The sequence below is a fragment of the Taeniopygia guttata genome, chromosome 1 (genome assembly GCF_048771995.1).
Source record: "Taeniopygia guttata chromosome 1, bTaeGut7.mat, whole genome shotgun sequence".
NCBI classification, from domain to species: domain Eukaryota; kingdom Metazoa; phylum Chordata; class Aves; order Passeriformes; family Estrildidae; genus Taeniopygia; species Taeniopygia guttata.
This window is the reverse complement of record NC_133024.1, coordinates 41,399,864-41,426,182: the sequence shown is the minus strand read 5'-3', so window position 1 is coordinate 41,426,182 and position 26,319 is coordinate 41,399,864. Positions and strand designations below refer to the sequence as shown.

The following is a 26,319-nucleotide window of genomic DNA, read 5'->3' as shown; positions in this document are numbered from 1 at the left end:
TGACTCTTTGGCCTCTCATTAATAAATCTTCAAGGAAGTCAGTGAAGTTCACTATATTTGATGCAGATCAAGCTTTTACTTAGGTCAGCACTCTACATGAGGCACAAATAAGGCACCAGAGAGCTTAGTGGAAAAATCCTTCACTATCTTTGTATATTTGTGTTTTTCTATTATCTACACATTTCAGTACCATTTAGAGAAAAAAAAGGGGATTCTTTTTTCTAGAGAAGACATAAATTAGACTTGTATCACTTGTATCACATTTGCCTTTGTGAAACAAGCTATAGAAAGTAATGGTAACAAGGGTTGCAAGGTATAGAAAGGTTACAAGGTTATATATAAGGTTATACAAGGTATAGAAACACCCCATGTAGGATGAAAGAGCTCGATGGGATTAGAATTCAGACTGATTCTGGAAAAATAAACCAAAAAGATACAAGGATGGTCTTTAACAGTATAAGGTTGCAAACTGTAAGAATATGTGGGAACTGTCACAGTATAAGATAAGGAACAAAGGACAGGGGAGAAAAATCTGTGAATAAAGTCTGACCATCTAATTACAGCATTTAGCAACTTTTGCTTGCCAAGGCTGTCTCCCACCACCTTCTTCCTCCTTTTCCCTCATCTTCTGTGTTTTGGCACCTCTGCCTCTGCTCTCCCCTCTGCGGGTCTGAGGGACTCAGAAGGCTGGAAGGGGAGCAGTGATGGTGGTCTTGAAGGCACAGGACAGGTCCAGCATGCTGCTGACCTGCTGCCTGTCCCAGCTCTGCTCTTCCCTCACAAAGCAGTAGTACTCCCTGGAGTGGGAGCTCCAGGGTAGACCTGACTCCAGGAGTTTTTTAGTGAGCTGAGTGTACCCCACTTCCCACTGCTGACCTCAAGTTGCCTAAGAGTCAAAGGTGTCCTAACCTCTGTGGAAAAAGTCCCTCCTCCTGTGTGCTGGTTGCAGGAGGAGGTAGGTGTGCACAGCTGGAAGCTGGTCTCTACACTCGCCGCTTCGCATTCAAAGACCCGAGCTGTAGCTTTGCAGTTTGTTGGCCTAGACTGGGTATCCACATAGAGAATTGTTTCCCTTGAACATCTTTAAAAATTGCCTTTTTCTTTAAAGTTCACAGATCTAGAGCAAAAATTTTCTGGAGCAAGACCTAGACAGTGATTAGGCATGTGCCTCGTGTGATTGCAAATTTGCTTGAAACTCCTCCCTACCATTATCACTTAAATCCATTATTTCTTAATGTTTTTTTAATCCTTTTCTTGAGTTGCCTTAGAAATATTAAGTTGTAGTATAGAAGGAACTGAGGTATTCTAGGGTGGTGGTTTTTTGGTTTGTTTTTTTTTGTTTGGCGGGAGTGGGGGGTTGGCTTTTTTGAGGCTTTTTTTGTTACTTTTTTTTGCACTAAGGACATAATCATTCACAACACACAGTGTAGAAATCCATGAAGCAGAGGACGATAAATTTATATAATCCCCTTTTTCCTTATGAAGTTCTTTCAGTGTCATAGTTCTGGAAAGGGATGTTAACAAGATTCGATCCCATGTTTTACAACTTCATTTGCATGGACATTTAGTGAAATAGTCTAGGAACTCATTCAGGAACATGTTTCAGCAATAAAGGTGAATGTTTACAATTAAAATTCCCAACTCTGCATCTAATTTCATTTTAATGAGACAGCTAGAAAATGTTGGATTCCACTTGCTAATTAGAAACATTATTTCAAGTTTATTGTCAAAGGCAAGTATTATATACAGGCACATATTATATCCACATATAATATATACATATATAATATATAATATACAAAGGCACATATTATATATATTTATACATTATACATTAATGTATAAATGTTTTACATTTATAACAATAAATTCATATTGCTGTACTAATTGTTTGGTTAATCCTAAGTAAAATCTGTATTTTGGAATTTTGACTAAAATCATTTAGTCTACTACTAAAGGGCTACTAAAAAAAATAGGAACATATGTATATGTACTTCTGTAAACATGCATTTATATAGAGGTGTAAGGTTACATATACCTGTTTTCTACATACATACACATGTATTTGTTGACATGTGCTATTAAACAGGAGAACATAAGAGCATTTGTCCCACAATAAGCTTATGTATCAAAATATGTATCAGTGTGTTAAATCCAAAGTAGTTTTGGCTTGTTTAAAAATGAATTTTTTTGGATGAGGGAGCCATAAAAAATTAATGGAATGGAGGAGGGAGGAACTTTGAGTTTGGATCCATATGTGAAATTCCATATGTGGAATAGCTTTCTGCTGAACACCCTGTATATAGGTGGCCACATCTATGATTGAAAAGAGAGCATTAGTCACAAACAGGAGTTAGACACCACAATAAAATTCAATCACTTCCGTACAAAGAATATTGACCAAAGTTTGCTAAATCTCTAGGCATAAACTGTTTAATACTTGCCTATTAAGTTCCGAAGAAAACAAATAAAATTGGAACAGCAATCAGAAAATGAAAATGGGAAAAATAAGAAACTGATCCTGATACTTATACTCACTGCTATCACTCTGAATTAAGTGACTGGTTCCCTGTATTTTACTACACTTGTCTGCACAAGTAGTGCAACAGCAGGCTTAAGGGTTTTTTTAAATAAGTCAATAAATAAATGCCCTTAAGAGTTAACACGATCATAAAAAGACTTACCGGTGGGAATACAGATCCATAAAGATCATAAGGAATGATTAATTCTAAGCTGAAGCCAGTCTGGAAGGTGCATGAGGCTGCTGCCATACTTCTGGTTTAGCTTGTCACTTCTTGCACAGAATGGACAGATTTCTGTATCCAGGACAAAATATTCTGCCTAGAACTCCACGTAATATATCTCATGTGACAACAGGAGTGATACTGGTGCATCTATACTTTCCCTGCTATTAGATAATCCACAGAAGGAATCCCAGTAAATTGCTGGGCTGACAGAAGACAGGGAATGGGGTGGAGTGGGATGTCTTGGCTAATAAAGTGATCAAACATGAAATAGATTTCACAATGAAGAAAGCAGAATTTAATTGTGACCTTTTATAAATTCTGCTACTTTCTCAGATTTCAGTTTTGGTTGCCTGTCTATGCTAGACAGCAAAGACTTTTTATAAATACAACCTATGTGCAAACCACATAACAATCTATATGATGAAACTTCTATTTTCTTAAGTTTTGACAGAAAACTGTTTTCTGTGTTTTACTCAAGGCATACTATCCTCATAAAATTATCTCCCAGAGGCTCATCTTTCAGGAGAGAAGTAATTAAGTCCTAGGATCTAATTAGATAAGGCTTGCTCAAAATCTTTAACATTACTTCTCCAAGTTCACATAAGCAGAGAATTTAAGAGATTATCTATGCACAATTTTTTTTTTTTTTGGCGCTTTTTTTGGTGTTTTTTTTTTTTTGGAAGATGTAAAATTTTTAAACACCAACATAAGATGATTAAGAGAGATTAAAAAGAGATATTACTTCTTGGTGCATCTTGAGACATGGAGTATATCAGAGTAATTTTGTAAGGGGAGGAGGAATGCTTTTCATTTAATAAGGGTTCCTGAGACTCCAGCAATCCTCAAGCTGCTGCTTAATTCACAAGACCTAACCTGTCCTTCAGCAAAGTTTGATGAAGAAATGAAGGTGACATGGTAGAAAAGCAAAGCAGTGTGGTGGGCAGGCAAATTCTGGTTCTCCCAGCACTCAGAGCAGAACCAAAGATAGCAAAGGATACAAAAAAAAAGCAAAAGTGGCAGTCACATAGCTTGGCAATAGGGAAAGGGTATTCTTGGATTCAGAAGGCGTGTCTGGATGGTCAGTTTCACAGGCAGCAGTGGCTGCTCCAGGGAGAGTCAAAGTTTCTAATTAAAAGATTCATGCTGACATTTGCATCAAATCAAGAGCTTTTACTGCTTTCAGCATCCTGTCACACCTTCCAAACCCCTAAACCTTTACTGACTAACTCAGAAGTCTTGTCCACCCAACCTCTTTTTCTCCAGAGTGGAAAAACTTGCAGGTTTTCAAGTCTGAGATGCACCAGCTGAATGCAGCACATGGGTCACAAGCAGCCTGGGGGCTGCAGCTGGAGCATCCAAACCTGGCATGACCCAGAACTTCACAGTCAGTTGTCCCAGACTGCATTGTCCCCCAGTGCTCCCTAGGCAGTGGTTCTAATGTGGTCCTTCTCTTGGCAGGTCTTCTGCCTCTTAAATGTTTACTTGTCTCGGACACTAAAATTGGTCCCAGCTGCTATGTGATTCTTTGTTGGGAGTCTCTCTGTTTTGTGTCTTAATTTTTAAAGCCATTCAAAATTCAGAGGTTTCAGGGAGAAGAGGAATCACCTACAAGCTTGGTATTAGAGGATGCTACAAGTACTAGAGGGAAGGACTGATTTGGGATTAGGAATTGCAATGAAACAGTGGCAGCAGCAAAGACAAAGAAGGACAGTAAAATACAGTCCAAGTTTAGAAAGAAAGGTTTCTGTTGGTAAGGCAAACACACATAGTAGAAGAGTCAAGTCCACATAGAGAGAGAATGCAGCAGAAACACCAAAATGGTGGGAAAGGTAGGTGAAGCTCCAGACAAGCAAATATGCTTGAAAACGAAAGGAAAATTTACAAAACTGGAGGACAGAGAGACTGTGACTAACAGTATCAAACTTGGCAAGCACACCCTGAAAGGGGGAGCCTTCCCTCTTTACTAGGAAGGTGTCCACATGTTACTTGTTCATTACAGTCACATGAATGCAGTTTTGCTTGGACTCAAGAGGGTGAATGGCAATAAAGGAAACATTTTAACAAGGCACTGAAGAGAAGGAAGGATTTGCATAACCCAGAAGAGTCATGGTGGCATGGTTCAGAAGGATAGGAGGAAAATGAATGGGAGATATGAAAATGAATGGAAGGTGGAAGTAGACTTGAAGAAAGACTGTGTCCAGGAAAGGAGGGAGGGCAGGTATGGATCAGGTAGAAAGCAAGACAGAAGTAAGACCATTTTGCTGGATCAGCCTCTTTTAGCAAAACCTCTGGCTCTGAACTTGAAGACTGGGTTTGAATTTCAAAAGTGAAAAGAGTCGACGGGCAACACGAATGCGGAATTGAGTTGTGGCCAGGGAAATACAGACCTTCTTGCAAGGAAGATAGCACAACCAGAAGCAGTGGGACCATATAAACACACAGAAGCTCCCGGAAGCTGTCAGACTTCAACTGATAAAACAATTGTTTTAATCAGAAAGGAAAATAGACCTTAATGCCTGTGTTTTCTCAGCTGCAGGCATGTGTGCCTGGCAGTTTTGTTGTTTGAACAGCATGAGGGAGAACTGGCCATTTGCTCTCCTCTGTCCTTGATTTGTTGACAGCTCAGTTAAAGTGTGGCTTCTTTGCAGGATGCTGTAATTGATCTGTCTTAACATAGCAGTAGTCCTGTTAATAACCAATTCCTGCTGAAAAATGCTACATCTTAACCCCAGTCATGTGCTATTCACTGGATGAGAATTCACCAAACTCATGGCGGTGGCCAAGGATGAGGAAATGCAGCACATTGCACCTCCAAAGGACTGTACAAACACAAATGTGTTATTTTCAAATCCAGTATCCTGTCTCAAATAATTGATTCTAACAAGACTTAGAGGCATTGTTCGTTTAGGACAGCTTTAGATTTTGAAGAACTGCATTTCCTGCAGTCAGAACTTACCTGTTTAAAGAATTCCTGACAAAATTAGTGACCCAGAGAAAATTTCCACTTTTCCAATATAAGTTTGAGATACAAAAGACACCAACAGGAAAAGATCATCATGTATGGTACAAGGGGATTACTTACCCATGTTAGACAAAAATAATCAGAGACTCAGAAGCCTCATTCAGTATGAAGATGATTTCCTGCAAAATATAACAGAATCAAATTGGAAAATGCAAATTGCAAGAAGCACACATTCATATTAGCAACGAGATCATAAAATGTAAGAATAGCAGGTAAGAGCCACAGGAATGTTGCAGTTGTTGGGAAGTGTCTAATACTGGCAGAATAGTGACTTCAGTATTTTAATTGAAGGGAGATATGGTATCATAGCAACTGACCATGCTCTTGCCACTGTATTTGACTAAGTGAGGGCATGTGTGAAGATTCACAGTAAATTGTCTGTCCTGTTAGCTTTCATGCTGTTGTGGTTTAAAGCCAGATGGAAATTAAGCACACACAGCCGCTCACTGACCCCCCTCCTCTCTCCAGTGGGGAGAAGGATTGAAGCAAAACTTGAATGTTGAGATAGGAACAATTTAATAATTTAAAATAAAGTAAAACACAGCAATAATGATGATAACAAACAGTAAACAAAAAGTGATGTTCTGTGGTGTGGAATATCCCTTTGGTCAGTTCAGGTCAGCTGTCCCAGCTCCCTCCTCACTGGCAAAGCATGAGACTAGGAGAGAAAAAAAGAGTTTTTGACTTAGGATAAACATAACTTATCAAAATCTAAATCGGTGCATTTACAACACCATTCTCTTTCCAAATCCACACAGTAACAGCTACTGACAAGAAATTAACTCTATGCTAGCAGAAATCAGGACACAGGCATATATTGCTTCCTGGTTCACAGTCACATTTTAGTCATAATATACGTGGATACATTATAAAACTCAGTATACAAGCTATTTTTTCCTGTTCTTCAAATGTCAGTTACAGTCGAGCAATCTCTGTTAAACAAAAATACACGTCCAGTGAGCCAGAGTTCATGATACTAGTTGTGGCAAAATTGTTCTATTGGACAAGTAAGAAATAAAACCCATTCCTAAATTTGGGAAAATCTTATATAGTTGTTTTAATTAGGGAAACAAATCAATGATTCCTAGTAATTTGGAAGTCTTTAGAATGAATTTTGGTTAGAAAATGGAAGCAAGATATTCAAGGTATTATTTATTAAAACTACTTTGGGTAAATCTGTCAGTTTTAAAAAAGATTTAATACTTAAGACTTTTTTTAGAGCTTTCCAGTGTTAAAATCCATAATTCTACTTATAGGTGTGTTGGACAGCTTTCTTGTAGTATCTATAAGGCAATATTTTAAATTAACATTAAATATGTGTAGGTAGCAGAAAGTTAGGATGGATCCAGCACCAAAAATCATAGTGCATAAAATGGAGGGGTACATTTTATGTGCCATAATGAGCATAACCTTTGAGAGGGCAAAGACCACTCTGTTCCCTGACTTTGCTTTCCATGTCTGTGCAAACAAAAAGAAAATATAAGTAGCTTGGACCTGATGTTTTGACATTGTACAAGAGACAGACCAGTCACAGCTTTAATTCAGTTTCTGTTAGAAGACATAGAAAGGCCTCATAGATAATTTGTCTGCTTGGAGTTGACCATTACGACACCAGAAGGAGAGATGGCAAATGCAGTAGCAAACTGAGCCAACATAAACACCCAATCAGTGCTGCTGGTAGACATCCTCTTTTGTATCTGCTCTAAAGAGGAGGGTTAAATCCAACCATTCTCCCCCATTAACTAACCCTAAACAGCACATCAGTATGCATGAACATGAGATGAGTTTACACTGCCAGATGTTTTTAGCAGCACTCATTATTAACCTGCAGATCACATTAGCTGTTTGTTTGAAAAGTGGGACTGTTTTAGACTGTTGACTTATGGATGTAGTGCTGTCTCTGTAAATCCATCTTCTGTCCTTTACTTCCACTTCAGCAACACCTGAAGAATTTTGGCATGTGAAATGATAATAACATATGAAGAACTTATTTTGATTTGGTGAATCTGGAGGCTTAGATTCCAGTTAGTTAAAATGGAAGATTTTTTTGGGAGAAGAGAGGTGCTATGCTTGATTCTGTAAAAAGTTTAATTCTATTGCAATGCTGCAAAGAGGTGTTAATTAACTCATCCTGGTTCTTCAATGTGGTAACACTAGTCTGACCTACTACCATGGCCACAAGGGAAGAGGAAATGGCCTGCTCTTCCCTGTGCCTGTCGAGCAGCCTCTGCTCTAGATTTTCTACAGAAGATGAAGGTGCACATCTTAATTTAAGTGTACCAACTGTTTTGGAGAAGAGTAGGAAGTCAGTCTGCTTCCTCTGGAAGTCTGTCAGAAGCAAATACCAAAAGTAGTGTGGTGCACTGAAACATGCTAGACCTCCAACTGCACTGAGGAACTTGTGAAAATCTATCACAGCAGGTGTTGGTTGCAAGTTGTCTTTTAAATCAAAACAAGGATTGCGTGTCTTCACAGCCTTGTGTAGAGAGAGGCTCGAAGGCACAACTTCATGTTCTCTGCTCCTCCAATACTATTTATTTGGCTGTGTGTCAGCACCTTGCAAAGCCTGGCAGTACAACCCTGCTCTTTGTACTGTTCTAGCTGAGTTTGGGTTGCAGAATCTTGTTTCAACCTTAGCACTGTTCAATGTGTTTTTGTCACTCTTGGCAAGCCAGGGAACACAATGCATTGTGTATAATGGGTGTTTAATTGCTTACATAATAAATCTTTGCCTTGTTTGTTGCAGCAGCTGTAACTGCTGTAGACTACTTACATCTCTGGATCAGATGATACTGATTGTTTTAAGATTACTGAATCTAAATTTAGGCACTGTTTTTTCCCCCCCAGAAATGTCTAATGCAGACAAACTTAGAATTCTAATGTGAGGTGATTCAGTCAACTTCCCTTCAGGACAAGAGTTTTCTGTATTGTAAATTCATTGCTTGATCATCTAGTATAATTTTTAAATATAACAAGCACATACAGAACATTTAACCATGGACTAATAAATCACTGTAGCAAAGACATTTTTTCTTTCATAACAAGTTTTAATTTACTTTTTTTTTTAATGCCATACCATTACCTGCAATTATATCTCTTATTGATTTATGATAAAGAAGTCTGTTCATTTTGTTGTGGGTGTATATCTCCCTTAGATATTTGCAGTATGCTTTCATGCTTCTTTGCTTTTTGCTTAGTCAAGCAATGATGTCCATATTTAGCTTTTAATCTTATCCAAAAGATCAGGCTATTTAATTCCCTCAGAATTTTTGACGTTCTTATCAGAACTGCCCCAGATTTTCCTAACTTATTACAATGTGTCTACGGTAGTGAATGGAACTGGGTCTGGTGGTTCAGGCATCACCAGGGATGTGTTATGGGTGGTGGTGTTGTCAAAAATCATTTTGGCATCAGTGTCATCTGCCAGGTTACCCTTTTTAGGCAGGTCTGCATGACAGGTGCCAGCCTGTCTACTCTAACACTGGGAATGTGTCCTTTAATAGGTTTTATTTTGTCATCTCAGTCCGTCTTTGGGCTCCCAGGTCTCCTAGACACCTCCTTCCATTCCGCACATAATCTAGAAACACATTCAGTTGCATCTGTCCACAGCAAACTTTCCTTGTGTTGGATTATGATATCCATGCAGTGATTTTTGCATGTCTTCAGTGGAAGTGGTTGTACCTTCAGCTGTATTTCCATGGGTTTGGATGTAGCATCATGGCCTCAGGGAGGGTGCTGGCTTCCAGGCCAGGCTCCACCACTGCCCTAACACCTTCTCACAGCCTGAGACCTTCTCCTCTCAAAGACAGGCACATCAATTGTAAAATACCACAAAATTAACTTCTAAAAGACACTACAGAAGCAGGTGGTGTTCCAGCTTCCAGTCTGGGACACTGCCAGCAGGATGGGCCACATGGCCAGACCAAGAATGATGAGTAAAGGGCTTTGTCTGCTGTGCTGTTTTATTTGGATGCTCACTTTTGCTGTGCCTACCAGATTTACCTGGGTCCTCTCTAGTGTAAGAAATTGCATGCCCACAAAATAAGAGAGCAGCAATCCCGGATTCCAAACCAGGAAGATAAAAGAACAAAAATCAGCTTCAGACCACACTGAGCCACTGGCCACTGGTGGGTGTGAGAAAGCCTGTCACTATTCTCATCCCTGCCTTCCTTCTTAGGTGGCAATGATGAATGAAGCATTTGGGATCGCCACACTTTTAACAATGCTTAGTTTTGTTCAGACTCTGTAGCCCCAGGCACAGGACATCAGAGACACTCCTTCCTCCCTACTGGGGAAGCTGGTTTGCTGGAAGGCTGCTGCTGTTGTTTGCTCAGCACAGTGGTTCTGGTTTCAATAACCTTCACACTCTACACCACATTTCCAAAGACAGTCACAGCGCTGTGTAAATCTGACTCGTCTTTTGTATGCCTACATCTTTAGTAAATTTACAACCTTTGGTTTTGCCCTGAGCACTTGATAAAGTCCATGCATGTCTTCATAATAAAATAGGTGACAGACATGGAAATTTTTGCTTTGCCCTTACACATGTATATTTACACGCGCATCTTTTATTAGTTGCAAGGTTCCTGTCATTTTTTAGACTTGATAGGAAAAATCTTAGTTGAAAATTTTTGGCTAAATGCCACTGTTATATAAAATAACCCCCTGCATGTTGCTGAGCTTTGTGGTACTGAACTGAACACCTCCTCCAGCCCGTGGCTTGGGTTGTTACCATTATTCTTTGCCTGCAACCTTGTCTCTGTTTCAACCCACAGACTTCTCCATGTTGAACTGATTTTGAACATACATGGCATGCCAAAAAAAAAAAAAAAATCCTATCTCTTGTAATATCTAGAAAAATGCAGTTCTGTTTTCCTCAATTGTCAGTTTGATAGCTAGTCGGAGCTTAATTAGAGAAGATCTGAGCCTGTAACAACTCAGGGTCAGATTTTGCAACTTACCTGTAGCACTGAAAGCTAAAAATATCTTTTAGGTTCGTGGAAGTAGTGTATCTTCTTGTTAGATAATTTTCAGGAGAATCAAATAACATCCAATTTTTCTGTGACCTGTAACAACAGGTTTGGTTTTTTTTTTTTCATTTTAATAGTTTTTGTTCAGGAATATAGCTTAATTTTACAAAATGGTGTTTTATGGCAGATAAAACTTAATTTCCAGGTCCCTTTCCTAACCTGAAGAAGACTTTTTTTTTTTTTTTTAATAATACTTCTGACCTTGGCAGCTATAAAAAATGCTTCCTTTCAATCAATATTTGTGTCCTGATGTATTCCTTAGGTCATGTTTTTTGAAAAACAGTAATAAACTTTTCTGTAGAAATCAGGCACTATGTTGTCTCATTTTGTGTTCCCTGGTTCTTGGCACTGTTGTCCAGCCATATAAATTTAGGCTAAATGCACATTCTTGCAGGATCAGACCTTCTAATAAGGAAGTCTGTGTATCCAGAATTGTCAGCAGAGGCTTTTCAATGGTATGTATGTAAGTCAAGGCATAAGCACAAGGTTTGCACCCATCACATTTTTAGCATGGCTAGTTTGGAGCTAGCACAGGCCCCGGGCTGTTTCTAATGTGCAGCTTGTTGTGGCCACTCTGTTGTACAGGGTAATAGTTGTGTCTGAGGACATGAGTCACACCGTATCTGATCAATCTCTACCTCATTTTACCACTAATATAGATGTAGCCCAGAAGTTCTTATATGGAGGTCATGTTTTCTTTCATTTTCTTGTCACTCCTGACAACACTGTGAGTGACACAGTTAACAACATTTGTGAGCCTTGAGATTCAACACTTGGGTAAGTTTGAAAAATAATTTTATCTTTGAGAAAAGAAAGATAAAAATAACAAAAAAACCCTGAAACTTGAGAAAACGGCTTTGAAAGTATGAGGCTAGCTTTTCCACTGATGTAAGGTAGGGTGAAAAAAGCCACTTCGGGACTGCAAAAATTTATCTCACACCAAGGTCTGGCCAATAAACTTGAAACAAAAAAAATTTCTGAAAGAACCTGAGCATCATGAAGACAAGTAGTCTGACTGCTCTCTGTGGTTTGTGTTGCATGCTGAAGATGCTGAAGATGCACTAGATGCACTATTGATAGAAATAGGCTGCTGAAAACTTTGCTTTCTCTACTCCCAAGAAATTTGGAATGTTGTGTTGGTGTGGAAACCTAAACCAAGCACAAAGCAATTGCTGTTTTTTACAGATGAGGTGGAATTTTTGTCTCTGACTGGAAGTGAGATCCTATTTCAAAATGTGCATTGTAATTATGTGTGTGTAATAATCTCTGAGCCGCCTCTCCTCTAAGCAGGTGTGGTGTACACAAAGTCCTGTGTGCTTATCTTATGCTGATGGTTAGGAAAGAGCCTGAATGTATCAGTCATGTTCTTATTCAGGCCTTCCACCTCTTTTTGTATATGCATGAGTTTATAGAGAAAAATTTGCATTATTAAGGTCTGAAGAGAAAGCACAAAGACCAACTCAGAGAAGATAATGTAAGGCAAGAGAAAGGGACACACTGCTCCCTATACACGTAATTTATCTCTGTCAGAAATATGTGAAAATAAACACTATTTTCCCCACCTTAGCAGCAACTTTGTGTGCTGACAGTGCTAGCTCCATGCTGGTTCAGGCACATTTTCCAGGTGCATTAAGGAATAGATTAAAAGCAGAAACAACACTTGTAATAGCAGCTGCTGAAATTAGGAGTATTGCATGGGTGCAGGCCTACTGCTGGTGCAGTCCAGGTCTAGTCCTCCTGGACAAAGTGGACAAAGATGGACAAGGTGGCCAGGAGAGCTGTGCTAAAAACTAGCAGTTTAAACTAAACAGCCTGTGGGTCTGGTATTTTAAAAGTGCTGTCTGGTGTTCAGGAAATACTCAAGAGTTTTTACACCACAGAGCAAGGTCTTTCTTCCAGAGCGTGTGAGAGCTCTCTCCAATGTTTTATCCTCATAAGCCTGCACTGCTGATGGAGGTGGGCAACTGAAATGCCTGGCCTGTGCAGACCAGCACTGCAAGGCCAGGATGGCAGGGGTTTGGTGTCACCTTGGCATCTCCAATAGATGGGGTATGTAGCTACTTCCTGTGATTTTTATCAATACTGATATCACACCCATGTAGTGTAAACCTAGCTGTGCCTGTTGTCTTGAGAATACCCATCTTCAGTTTCCTGCTTGCACCCACAAAAGTAGTTTTTTTTTCTGAGCATAACCCTGTTCTGCACCCATAGGAAGGTGGTAAAGATGTGCAAATGCTCACACATCCCTGCCAGGGAGAAGTCCTACCTGTACCCGTGGTTCCCTGGGAGATGGTGGTTTATGGTGATGTGGTATCCCCTTGGTGGTGATTTGTGGTAGTGGATGTCCCTTTGCTATGGGGAGAGCATCCCCTTGTGCCAGGGGAAGATCTCTGTGTGTGCAGGCATAAGTCACCCTCCATGCTGTGCCGCTGTCACATTTCAGATTAATGTCATGTTTTTTTATCTTTGTTCCATTGAGTCTCTTGGCATCAGTTCCTTTCAGAGTCCATGTGTGCCATCAAATAGAGTTTATGGCTTGTACCTTTTTCTCCACTTACATTCTTTAAAGTGAAAACTTGTTTTTCTTACCTGCTACTGCTTCTGACCTCTGGTAATCCTACCATTTTTCTTTATATTAAATGATGTTTACAACTTCTTTTTTTTTTTTTTTTTTTTTTTTGCCAGTTCAGTTTTCTTTAACATTTTCCAGGTCATTAGTATAAAACTTAATTAAACTTTTTTGCTTTATTTTCATTGCTTGAAAATATTTAGCCTATTATAATTTTACAGTCACCCTTAGTCTATTTGGTTATGCCTGTTTAGTCAGAATTCAAATAAAATGTGTAACACACTAATTGTGGCATAACACACCCTCCTGGCCCTGAGATTATGGTCTCAGTTTGGTGTTTAGAAGGATTTTCAAGGCCATTTTTTGGTAAGCTGATCCCAAAACTGATAACATGGTTTAATTAGATTGTTTGCAAAAGGTGCCAATTGTAAGGTATTCTTTACCTGGTCTTTACTCATAGTTTCACTTACAATTAATATTTGTAAAATTACGCTCAAGAGAAATGAGAAGCTTAACTGCTCCTAAAGTACTTGTATTTAGCTTTAACAGCAGTGCTGTTTCTGAGGAATAGATCTGGATCTGGAAGTTCAGTTGGAATAGTTTAGAATTTTCCTTAATTTAGCTGTTTGATGATACTCATGTTAAACAAAATCCTCAAAAAGCAGTGTCTTGTGCTGTGTGCAGTAAATTGACTGCTTTTGATCGCATAAAAACCTGGGAAAGCTACAAGAAAATAGTTCTTTTATTCTTCAAATATTAGGTTTTCTCACTATTTTTATGATTATTGAACATCTTAGAAAGCTTGGATAGCAGTCCTTTTTTGTTGTCCTAGAAAATGCAGTGCCTTCTAGTCAAAGCAGGAGGGTGAACAAATTGCTTTCTTTTGCATTATCTATGAAACATAACACATGCTCCTGCTGCATGCTTACTGCAGAATTAAACACCATCCTCTGACAGAGACCTCAAAAACAAATGGATCCTTTACAAAAAATCAATAGGCTGGGATTGCTGCTAGGTTAGCTAATGTCCCTTTTACATTGTATCTCAGCTTCAGAATTAAATATGCTTAGCTCCATTAGAGTTTTTTCATTATTATTATTATTGCTTCCATGTTTCTCCCAAATCATGTCTGAAGATGTAAGTGTGCGTGTCCGAGCACTTCGTAGATCCTCCTAGTAGAACAATGGAAAACTTGGAATATTAAATAAAATTACACTGTATTTGTTAATGTTAATTTTTCTGTGATTATGGGCCATGTTTAAATCCATAAAAATGTGTAGAAACCCAAGTGGAAAGAAGTCAGAAAATTAATAGCCTCCTCCTAGAAGGTTCTCTCTCATTATTTCCTTCTGTCCTTAGTACTGGGGCCCTTCAGTACATTCCCATTTGGTATGAGCCACACCAAAAAGGAGGACCTGAAATAACCAGCTGTCACTCCCTTCTGTTAACTCTGAAAGAGATTTTTGCCCACCTGGACACTACCAAGCAAATGAAGTGTCAGCTTTTCAGTTTTGCTCAGGGCAGAGTCACCTCTTACCAGGGAGGCTGCTTCCAAAACCCTGCCAGTCAGCGTGGCAGAAGTTCTTCAAAGTCCTCACAAGGGCACTACATAGTGACCTGACATCAAGGTTTTGGCTCATGGGATCACTCCTCCTAAGCTCTTTTCCCACTCTGATGTGCAGCATCACCGTGATCAAGACCCCTCTGGATGTTTGCTTCCCACTGCCCTGGCAGAGCCAGCATGGGGCATCACAGGGGGACCAGCAAGCCCTGCAAAATGAGAAAGCCACCATGGCCCAGGTGTGCTTAGACACAGACCCAAGGTGAGCAAGGAGCCCAGTTGCCTTCAGATTGCTCCAGTGTCACCTCCAAAAGATGGGCACTGAAGACCATAAGGCACCAAGATTCACTTCTGAAAGCAGGTCTCCTTTGTATCCAATAGGAATAGAAAGAGAGTGAGGAGCAGATGCAGTGTAGGTGTAATGTACCTCGATTGCATCCCTGGATTGCAGTAAGGTGAGCCAGGGCTCACGTGGAGATGGTGAATGCGGTGGCAGCCTATGGCATCAATGGCAGGAGAGTGGCCAGGCCACCTGCATGCTCATAAGTCTGATCTGGAATGCTTACAGGGCTCTTGTCAGCAAAAAAGGGTTAAGGATGAAGGAAGCTAGGAATAAAACTCCACATCTCTTTATCAAAGAAACTCATTCCAGACTGAAGGATAGCCTGGAATGGAAGGAAATACTGTCTAGCAAATGTAATTGGACTTCAGAGGAGCATCTCACCCAGTGTCACACAGGAAACAGTCCCTTGTGATGGAGAAGATGGCGCACGCCAGTCAAAGGGCAGGCAGCATCCTGTAATGCAGAAGGGAGTATCCAGCCAGGGACAGCTTGCTAATAGGAGTTTCTAAAAGGTCAATCTCATGGTCAGTTTTATTTTTGAGATGTTTTAGGGACCAGAGAACAATCTGCAGAATAGCATTTTAGTGGTTTTTGCAGAACACACAGCACTGAAGTGCATTTCTTGTGAATGGGAAAATCAGTATCAGAGAGGCAAGCTGCATGACCTTGAGCAGCACAGAATTGATTTGCAGTGAAATGGAACAGCCCAAAAATGAGCAAAGAGGTCACTCATGTAAAGATTAATAGCAAAAGTATTTGCTGGTAAATGGCATATCACTGGTTATTGAAGAGGGGAAAAGAAAATTTCTCAGTGTACTAGACATGTGACCAATGAGGCTGTAGTTGCATCTCTTCTGGAATACTTTGTACAGTTCTGGTACAGAACAACCACATTTTTCTTGGACTGAGTTCAGGGACAATGGGGGAGAAGAGGGCATTTCTTACTAAGGGCCAAGATAGCTTGGCTTGCTTAGTGTAATAAAAGGGATGCTGAGAGGAGATATAACATCTCTTCAGAATTACTGCAGGAAGCAAACTTGGAAGAAAAGGATAAAGCTGGTACTTACATAAATGCAATAAAGATAAATTTAGCTTGGAAACAGCCAACCAGTCTGAGGGGTTTGGAAGAGACAGGCTGAGAGAGCCTTTCAAGTTTTCTGTCCTGGTGTTTAACTGCAGAATCAAAATTTGCCATTCAGATAAAAATGGCAAAGGAGGAATTGCAGAATATTTACAATGAATGTTAGTTGATTTGTGTTTTGTTTACAATTGCTTAACTGCAGTATGCAGCAGATTAGCTATTAGCAAATGCCTGTACATGAATATATGAAGAGAGGCCTCTGTGATAAATGGAAAAAATAAAGGAAATGCACAATTTGCACAGCATGGTAATGAAGTCCTGCACATTTTCTTATGGGTATGAGTACCAAGCAGGATGCTCATAGGCGTAATAGTGCCAGATGACATCTGATTTTTCAAAGGCGTAACTATAATCTCATTTGAACAAGTATTATGTGACCTTTTAGACAGATCATTTAAAAGTCAGTGTCTTGGACATTCTTCCAGTATGCACCCTGCAATGCCTACTTCCAGAGCTAGGTGAAGGATGAAGAGAAATACTGACAAAACATAACTTATTAAATTAATTCTTCTGCTTCGGTTTTACTTCAGCTTTTCATAAATAAATGTAACAAACTGCAGTTAACCTAAGTCATTTTTACAGCCTTGTACTTCTGAAATTTAAAGTATCTTATGTTTCCCATTCATTTATAGCTAGTAAATGTGTCAGAAAGAATCAAGAGGTATTTTATATGTTACCTTGCACTAGTATTAACTTAGTTGATAGGGTTGTAACTACTCACATAGTGGCAACTGGGCTTCAGAAACTCAATTTATGTCTTTTTTGAAGGGCAAGAATCACACTATTACATTTGAGATCAGACAGTTTGGTGGCTGTCTGACCTTTTGTTACTGGCTTTAAAATACTGTTGTCATGGATGCCCTGCCTTTATGGGACTGCATCAAAAAGTAGAAAAGAAAATTCAATATTATTAAAGTTATTTGTTAATTTCTTAGCTGTTCCAGTAATAGCTGGGAATAGTGGTAAATTTGTTCATACTTCCAGTTTGGATATTGCTGCCTTCACTTACAGCTACCTGGATTTGTTAATGCTTGCACTGCCAAAAGAAAGAGCTTGTTGACATTCGTAATCGGCTCTTTTAGCATAGTGTGGGTTATTATCTGGAGAGACAAGGTCAATTCACATCTAACCTTCTTTAAAGTCACTGGTCTGCACTTAATGTTTCATGGCAAGGCATGATTCCCAGACTATGAACCATCATAGTTGCTTGCTTTCTGAATTCAGTAACTTTTATTTTTATTAATATCTGGTCATCAGAGCTGAACAGAGCAGCAGCGGTTTGACCATTACTGTAAGAAAAATGCAGCCTCTGGCTTCCTAGTAGCCTGCTGTAAGTATCTTTCAGCATCCTTAGGAGGTGTTAATAACTATCATTCTGATACTAAACTAATACTCAGCAATGTGACAAAATGAAAGGATGGTACAAGAAAAAGATATTTCAAAGTGTAAATCCAAATGCTTGTATTAATGGAAATTGGAGTGTCCTAAAATGCTACATGAGAAAATAAATTTAATCAGTCGAAGTGTACAAACTTGAATGTGTATCACAGCATTTTTTTGAATGGAACTATGATTTTTCGTTTACCTCTAACTTATATAACACCATTTCTGTTACACAGCATGTTCTGAGTTTGATATTAATTTGCTTGAAATATGTGTTGCTTAATAGAGGAAATTAATACCTGTAAATTTAATTGTTAATGAAAATATAGGTACTATTGCTTGTGGCAGGAAAAAGAGGAAAGATTTACAGGTTATTATATTTTGTTGTTACTATATACAAATACAAGTTTATCTGCTTATCAGCTACCTGTCTTCACATAGCTCTGAATGCAATAGATACATGTTGATTGTTGTTCAACAATGGGTATCATTGAGTTTCTGTTTATTAATATAAATGTTAGAATAATTTTGTATCTTTTTTCTTTAAGTTGCAATTTGCACTAATTTTTCCCTACATACCTTCCATTATCCTTCATCCCTAATTTTTTATTCCAGGGAGAGCTCACAACTTCTTTCTGTACTGAACTCCTTTGAATAAGCCCCACTTCACCCATGATTTGTTTCTGCAGGATCTTCTGTGTGTCTCAGTACATCTGTTAGTCCTGTTCTACAAATTTCTAAAAACTGCTTTTCTTTTGGATCATTTATAATTATGGTACCTAAATACCACAAATGAGATGACCACAGGCAGAGCTCAACACTTCAGCTTCTCTATCTTAATCTTTTCTTAGTTTACTTCATTCTTCCCCCTTCTCATGCTTATTTCCCCAAGAATATGTCTGCATTTTGACCCTTTCTCCATCACTTCTTTTCTAAGTAGCAGGGCACAGTAGAGAAGGTGTCTCCTTTAGGAGAGGATCTTTCTGAACCAGTGGGCTGAAATCAGTCAGGGGTGCTGCCTGGACTCTAGTTTTTAATCACAACTCCTTTGAGAACCTTTCCCCTCACTGAAGTGGAGAGAATTGCCTCAGCTTTCATGAGCAATATTTTGTAGTTGTTTTGTCAGATGAACAGTTTTTTTTTTTTACCAAATAATCTAATCACCCCATAAACATGCAGATTAAGGAAAGAATTGACAGAGAAGCTTTAGAAATGTGGGGTGCTTCTTTGCACTAGAGAGAGTGTGCTGTGCCCATCCTGTGGTGGTTATTGGCCGTTTCAGGCATCCTTCCTCACAGTAGTCATGCACCCAGATGACAAAAGACTAACCTGCAGTGAAAATGGTGAAGAATCATAGTGGTTCTTGCTTTTAATTCGAGGACCAGGCAGTAACTCAGCATAGCTGGGAGGACTCACATGTTTTGTTGCATGGGTGGTGCAACAAAGCGAGCCATGACAACATGTTTCTCAAACTGGGGAGCTTCTCAGCCACATCCCAGGTGTTTTCCTGATGCCTCTCTGTTCCTGTTGACCCTGCCAAGCCCCATGGCTTCAACACAGCAGAGCCTGTGCTGCTGCAGGTTGCAAATCATCTTCCTCAGGAACCAGTGCTATCTGGCTCTGCAGTCTCATATATCACTGATTGCTGTGATTTTGCATCATGATCTCCACTTGGGAAAGTCCTGGATGAAACAGGGATTATTCCCTGTGACTACTTGTCACTTAGTGGCCATCAGTGGTGGCAGATAGGCTATAAAGTACATCTGCGAAGTGGAGAGTAGCTTTTCTTTGTCCAAAACAGAGCCAGGTACAATATATCAATGTCCATACATATTTAACTTTGAGGACTGACTCAGAATTTGTCTTGCTGAGGTGTAATTTTGGAAGTTGATGTTTGGAAGTAATTTTTCTTCACTGTAGTGAATAGTGTAGCTGCTATCAGAAGGAGATTGGTAGTTCTGTTGTTTTGCCTGTATTTTTGCTGCTTGTAGAAGAGTTAATTCAATGTTTTGCTGAAGTCTCTAGTGAAGTTTTTATGTTACCATGACACAAATACAAAAATAGAAACACTGTTGTCAAGGTGATGTAGCCAAATAATTACCACCCTGTTGTTCCTGATTCGGTAAGAAAAGATATAACAATTTTGGTGGGTTTTTAAATGTTCAAACTAAAAGTTTTAATGTTGCTTTAAGTAATGAAGAAACAACAGTCAAAGCAATCACAGTCAAATTCATAAGAACGAGGTAGAATGAATTGAGCAGATAGCTCCGAAAATAGATTTGTCCTTCAGCTTCTGCTAGGGGCAATGGTGAGAATGAGGAGAGGGTTTTGTAATGATGAGACCCACTTTGATATTATTATTTGAAATAGCTGCAAGCAGAAGCCATAGATAATAATAATCTCCAAACCCTAGAGGTTGAAAGCGCCAAGAAGCCAAGAATGACTGCAGCTGCCTTGAGTGGTGGTGGAACAAAGCCATAGAGTTGTGAATAGTTTATGCAGATTGAATATAATCAGAGTTGAAATGTGCAGTCATCAGGTTTGAGATCCAAGAAGCAGGTGGTACACGTGTCTATATCAGGATTTTGGAGGGGTTTCCTGGCATGAACCAACTCAAAGAATCACAGACTAAAGAAACAGTTTTGATATCCGCATTTAGGTAAAACAAGTGGCCCATCCCTTTGAACATAACACTACAGTCTTCTCAAAACATTCAGTGAAGCAAATTGTTTCTGTTTTAAAATAATGCTTTAGAACTCAATGCCACTTTTTTTTTCCTGGAAGTGCTAAATGGAAGCTAATGAAAGAGAGAAAATTATTTTCAACTTCTGCAACTGGCAGACTTTACCAGAGGATTCATGAGCTTTTCAAATACATTTTTATTTAATTTAAATTGTTGCTTGTCAAGAACTGGGCAACCAAATATATAGAGAACGTGGCCAAGGGAGGCGTATTCAAAATGGTGTATAATCTGATTATAGTTGCAGATCTCTTTACTATTTTTAAGAAAAAAATCTACAATTAATTTTTTCCAGTGTTTTTCTTTTGTATTCTTAGCAGAAAATGACTACATAATTATTAATGTTTTTATTGCTCTGCAGCTTCAGTGGTCACTTATTGATGGGATTATAATAATAATTTCTATTAATCTTAACTATTGAAGAAGAAGAAACAGTAACAGTATTGAATAAAAAATTCTTATGACTTCTAAGACATTTAAATTTTTTTCTATAGCAAATGAAAAACATTAAAAACCAAGTATATTGATTCTGGATCTGAAAGCAGCTCTGTTCCTTTTTGACTAAAGGAACAGTCTGTTGGTGAGTTAGCAAATTATGAGATCAATTTTCTGTGTTCCATTCCTAAGAAATAATTTAATATATACATACATATATATATATATGCTGTCAGTGGTCAAATGCGGGATCAAGTCTAACAAGCATCAGCTGTGCAGTTTCCTTTCCATTTCCCCTTTCAGTTGCCAGCTTAAAAAAAGCTTATCAGATACTGAGTGTCCTGGTCAACCTAGGACACTGAGTCAGTATGAAATTGTGGGCAAAGGCATTGATCCATCTTCCTTAAAACTTTTCATTATAAATTCTATTATTAGAAATTAAAATCTTGGTATCCTGTCACTTCAGTCCACTTGCCTTACCTGCGTATACATGCTAATCATTAGCTATTCACTGCATGTGTGTGTTTAATAATCATTCTGTAATGCTGCTTTTTTTTTTTTTTTTCAATTTTTCACAGTTTAGTTACTCCTGTTGGAAATTAGTAAAGATGCCAAAAGATTAAAGGAATAGCTTCTTCATTATTTAAGTAGTGATTGCTCATCAGACAAGTAGATTGGGATTTAAGTGACCATGTGTCAATATTTACAATTTTGACATCTGTATCCAAGATCAGCCTCCCAAGTTCCTTTTATAGAGATAATGGAGACAAAAATTCCTTTTCAGGGTGCACTGTCATCGCAAGTAAAGCTTCTAAAACTGATCAGATGATTTGCACCCCAGAAATGCCAGGTTTAGTTGATTGTAAATAGAAAGAAGAGTAATTAGCTTAGATGTTGGCTTCATAGTTGTCCAAAGATAGATATGAATCCCACCCCTGTGCTCAAATTAATGATAAATGCCCAGGGATTCTGTGCAATGTCACTGTTAATGGGAATGTATTGTGGCTGGGTTTTTTGATGTAACAAAACATAGTGCAGTGGTGATTATGTACTGTTCAGCACAAGTATCAAAAGCAGTACAGCAGTACAGTTAGGACTACTTTTCAGATGGATTAGATTACCCTGCTTTTCACCTTGACTATGTAGTACCAGGAAATTAGCATGTTCACATACTTCCCAACAGATCAGTTTGGCAACTGCATTAATACTCTGGTTGTAGACATATAGAGATGTTGTTAAATATTTATGTTAGCAGATGAATGTAACGTCCTTGGCCAGATTAGGTCAGCATATATCATATTGGTATTATTGTTACTGTTATTATGGTTGATGATGATGATAATAATAATAATAATAATATTCACCCATTCTTGTCCAAGCAAGCTCACAAGGAGTTTATAAACATTGAAAAAGAAGGAACCTGAATGGAAGTAGCTTTACTGAGGAGTGACACATAGCAAGGGACTTTTGCATTTAAAAGGGTCAGAAAAAATGACAGATGTTGAATGCTGAAACGTTTTTTTAGATTTTGTAGTTAATTTAGGACATTGCCTTAATGGTGATTTTTCCTGTGTGTTTCTCCTCTTAGGATGATTTTCAGCATGCAGCCTCAGAAACCAACTGGGAGTCAGTCACAAGCTCTGTCTCAGTAAGTAATCTCTCACTGTTTTGACCATGGATGGATTGATAGGGTGGCTTGAATCCAACTCAATAAAATGGCATCTGTACAGAGAAACCATTTCACCTCATATTCACCTTTGAAAGAGGATAAATAAAGTTTTTATCTGACTGATACTGGATTCAAACAATATGCTTTTAGGGATAAAAGATTCATAATATGCCCTTAGCTGCTGTAAACACATAAGGCAGCCATTGAGAAACATTTCTTGCTTTTGAACTCATCCTGCCAGTATGAAAATACCAGATACAAACCTAAAATTTTTAATCATTGAATGTCTTGACATACATGGAAGACCATATGTAAAGCAGGCTGGCAAGAAAATGGATTTGGCATTTCATTGTCAATACTGAGAATTTTTTTTAAGTGTTTCCTATAAAATAGTCTATCTGAAGTCATATACAGTTACTCCATATTCAGCAGTAAATTGCAACTTGCGAGACAAAATCAAGAAAGAAGAAAGCCCAGGTAATCTAGTGAAAAAAATTAATTTTCTCTTCATTACATCTGATTTGTGTCATTGGCAAAAAATCTGTCCTACCTGCCATTTCCCAGTGCTGTTAACTCCTCTTAAAACACATGAGATGGGGGTAAATGCTTAAAGTAGACTTGAGACCAGTGTCTGAAGCACTCATGGAAGAGAGCTTAGTGTTAGCACCTTTGTTACAGTAGCTGCCAGGAGTAGCTAGTGAAGGAGCAGTAAATAAAATACGGGTAAATTCTACTGATCAGGGTCCAATCAAGTCAGCAAGTAGAGAGAAAACTCTGTGCTGCCAAAATTAGAAGATGTTAAGCCAATCTTACGTGTGTTTACTCTTGAATTTGCAAATGCCACTTACCCTTCATTATACGATTCACTGATTGCCTGGAACCAACTGTGCTGAAAGTCTTGAGGAGTGATGTTAGCAGGGCTGAGATCTGCTGGATGTGCCAAGCACGAGATGCTAGAACAGTTTTACTAAAAGACACAAGTTAATTTTTCATTCTAATGTGGACATGGGGGAAAAAAATCAATGTGATGGAATATTTGTTTAAAAATATGGTAGGCTGATGTTTGAAAAAATAAGCCTAGGGCTCCCTCATCAGGTAAGTATGTAAATGAGACTAAGGCTATGGTAAACACCATGTTAGTTATCATCCTTAACATCAGAAAAAGCACAATATGCCAAACAATAACCCAGTATCCTTTTCATATTGAAATATAAAGTTAATCTTTTTGATTCTTTTTTTTTTCCTTAAAAATTGTTTTAATGTGTTGCAGCTAAGGAAGTTCCATACAAATATTATGGGTAGCAAGCTGATGCCCAAGGTCACATGGAAACCTACAGCTAAACCAGAAGCTGAACCTTGGTTTCATTGGTTTTCCCGCGTAATTCCCTATCTAATAAAATATACTTTCTCCAGCACATTCCACCCACAAGTCCTTTTTATCCTCAGAGAAAATAAGGCAGGGAGATTGAGCAATTTTTCACAAAGGCACCGAGGAAAATGTCTGAGGACATCCAAGTTCTTCAGGAGAGAAAGATTCAGGGATTCTGTTATGGTCTTGAGAGGCAGAAGGACAAACTCAGACCTGTGAGTTGGGGACAAGATGACATATAATTCTGCTGATGCTCAGGTAGCATGGCAAGTCTGAGTTTCTTCTCTCAAACTCACAAGTAACCCAAAGACTCATTTAAGGATATAGACACATTACAACTCTCAGAATAAAAATTTTAGAGTGAGCAAATTCTTTCTTCCATATCTGAGGTCATATTACAGAGTTACATTTTAGTTTGGTTTTTTTTGTGTGGGTTTTTCCTCAGAAAGTTGAAAAAATGCTTCTACCCTTAACACATCATGGCAAACCCAGGAAAAAAAAAAAGGAAACAAAATCTAACTCCTTATAAAGTTAGTTTCCATTATATGTAAGGCAATTTTATGACCAACAGAAAACTATGATGCACATTTTTTTGCCTGTCAGGCTTACAATAGAGAAAGGAAAGTTAAAGAATTAGTGAACAGAAATTGAGGGCAAGAGCACATACCAAAAAAAGATACCTTTGTGTTCCAGTAAATTAAAAATGTACTCAGTGCTTTTAAGAAATGCAAAGGAGGTACATAATGTGGAAGATCTTTGCTCCTCACTGCTTCTTACATTTCCTCTTGCTCCTTCTTTGGATATGATCTCAGAAGTCAGATTATGACAAGCACAAACTCTCCGAAAACCAGCACCTCATTCTTGGCAGGACAAAAGAGAGGCAGTTGGGTTGGCAGCTTTGAAGTTGCTTTTGGGCCTGTCACATGATGTTGCTGCCAGGAGGCTATCTAAGCTGTTGAAATAATTCCTCTGGATTTGGCTGTCACTGAGGAAAAGTTAAGCTTTCTTCTGTGTTTGAACGAGGCTGCACAAATCTCTTGAGTAGGAGCTTTTATTTGAAAAGAAAATGGGGAATCCCAGCTGCCTGTATGAGTTTGAAATGCCCTATATATTCACAGCTTGACCTCCCCTTCTGTAATGAAATGTACAGCTGAACATGTGGGAAAAAAACTTCCTGCACTGAGTAAACCTGTGGCCTGATTTTTATGCTCCTGTTTCTTCAACATCCTTGGACCATATTTCTCACTTGTGAAAGGCAGTCAGGGGCTGATCCTTCCCTACTGGACTGCCATGAGCTCCAGCAAGCTCTCCTCAGTAAGAAAGTGGCGTTAAGGTGCCTTTTCCTTTCGCAGCCCCAGCAGCTGTGTTAGCACACTGTGTGATGCTGGCAGCAGCATAGTCTCTCCTGCAACACTGCTTTGGATAACAATGCTGTGTTCATTTCGCTGGTGTGAGTTTGTCTACTGCTGGGACTTCCACCTCTCTGATAGTCTCTATTCCCAACCATTTAGAAGTCAGGAGAGAGGCTTCAAGGTGTGCCTTAATTTTTAAGTGGTTGTGAATTTTTACAGGCCTCTGCACTGTGTCTTGGCACTGCACTAGAGAGGCATTGCAGTCACAGGTGGGGCCACTGAAACTTCTTGGGCTGTTGGTGGTAAACTGTAAAGTGCAGGCATGCTTTCTTGACTGCACTATTGTTATGTTTGCTCTTTCTTCTCTTCCTCATTTGTAATAATTTGGACTGTCCATATTTCCAGCAAACATAGGCAGGAAAACATCAAGAATTGTTAGGTTTGTGATACAGCTTACCATTAAAGTCAAGTGTTTTATTTAAAAATACATATATATATATATATGTACTTCAAAACCATTATAGGAAGAATTGAAGGACATAATCCTGCAAACAAGTAAGTGAATTTACTCAAATGAGTTTACCCTCCCATTATGACCCAAATGAATGAAGTTAATCACAAAGGTTAATAGTTTAACGTATGTGTTTATTTGGTAGTTGAGACACAATAAATATTTTGGGAATCCATTAATTTTACCTGGCATATTTCTGCTGGATTACTTCAGAGCTGGGTTTTCATGAAAGAATTTCAGTTTCATGGGGTTTCTCCCCAGTGTTTAACTTACGAGACCAAACAATTTGTGTGCTAAAATATGCCTGGTTTGGGGCAAAACTGATTGTGGTCCTTCAGAAAGTAAGAGATCTGTATTAATAGCTTTTCTTGTACATATTCTACATACTATTCAGCCTTGTGCTTAGGTAAGGGAAGAAGTGATATCAGGATAGTGAATACTGTGATT

The 26,319-nt window shown here is 38.7% G+C and overlaps 1 protein-coding gene across 4 annotated transcripts in view; it reads left to right on the top strand.

The window, feature by feature from the left end:
* Window positions 1-26,319, top strand: part of PDGFD (platelet derived growth factor D) — a 136,208-nt gene that overhangs the window by 83,707 nt on the left and 26,182 nt on the right. For all 4 annotated transcript variants that reach the window (XM_030269982.4, XM_030269976.4, XM_030269996.4 and 1 more), the window contains one exon: window positions 22,560-22,619. In XM_030269982.4, the coding sequence (XP_030125842.1) occupies window positions 22,560-22,619 (60 nt within the window). The remainder of the gene's footprint in view (window positions 1-22,559; window positions 22,620-26,319) is intronic.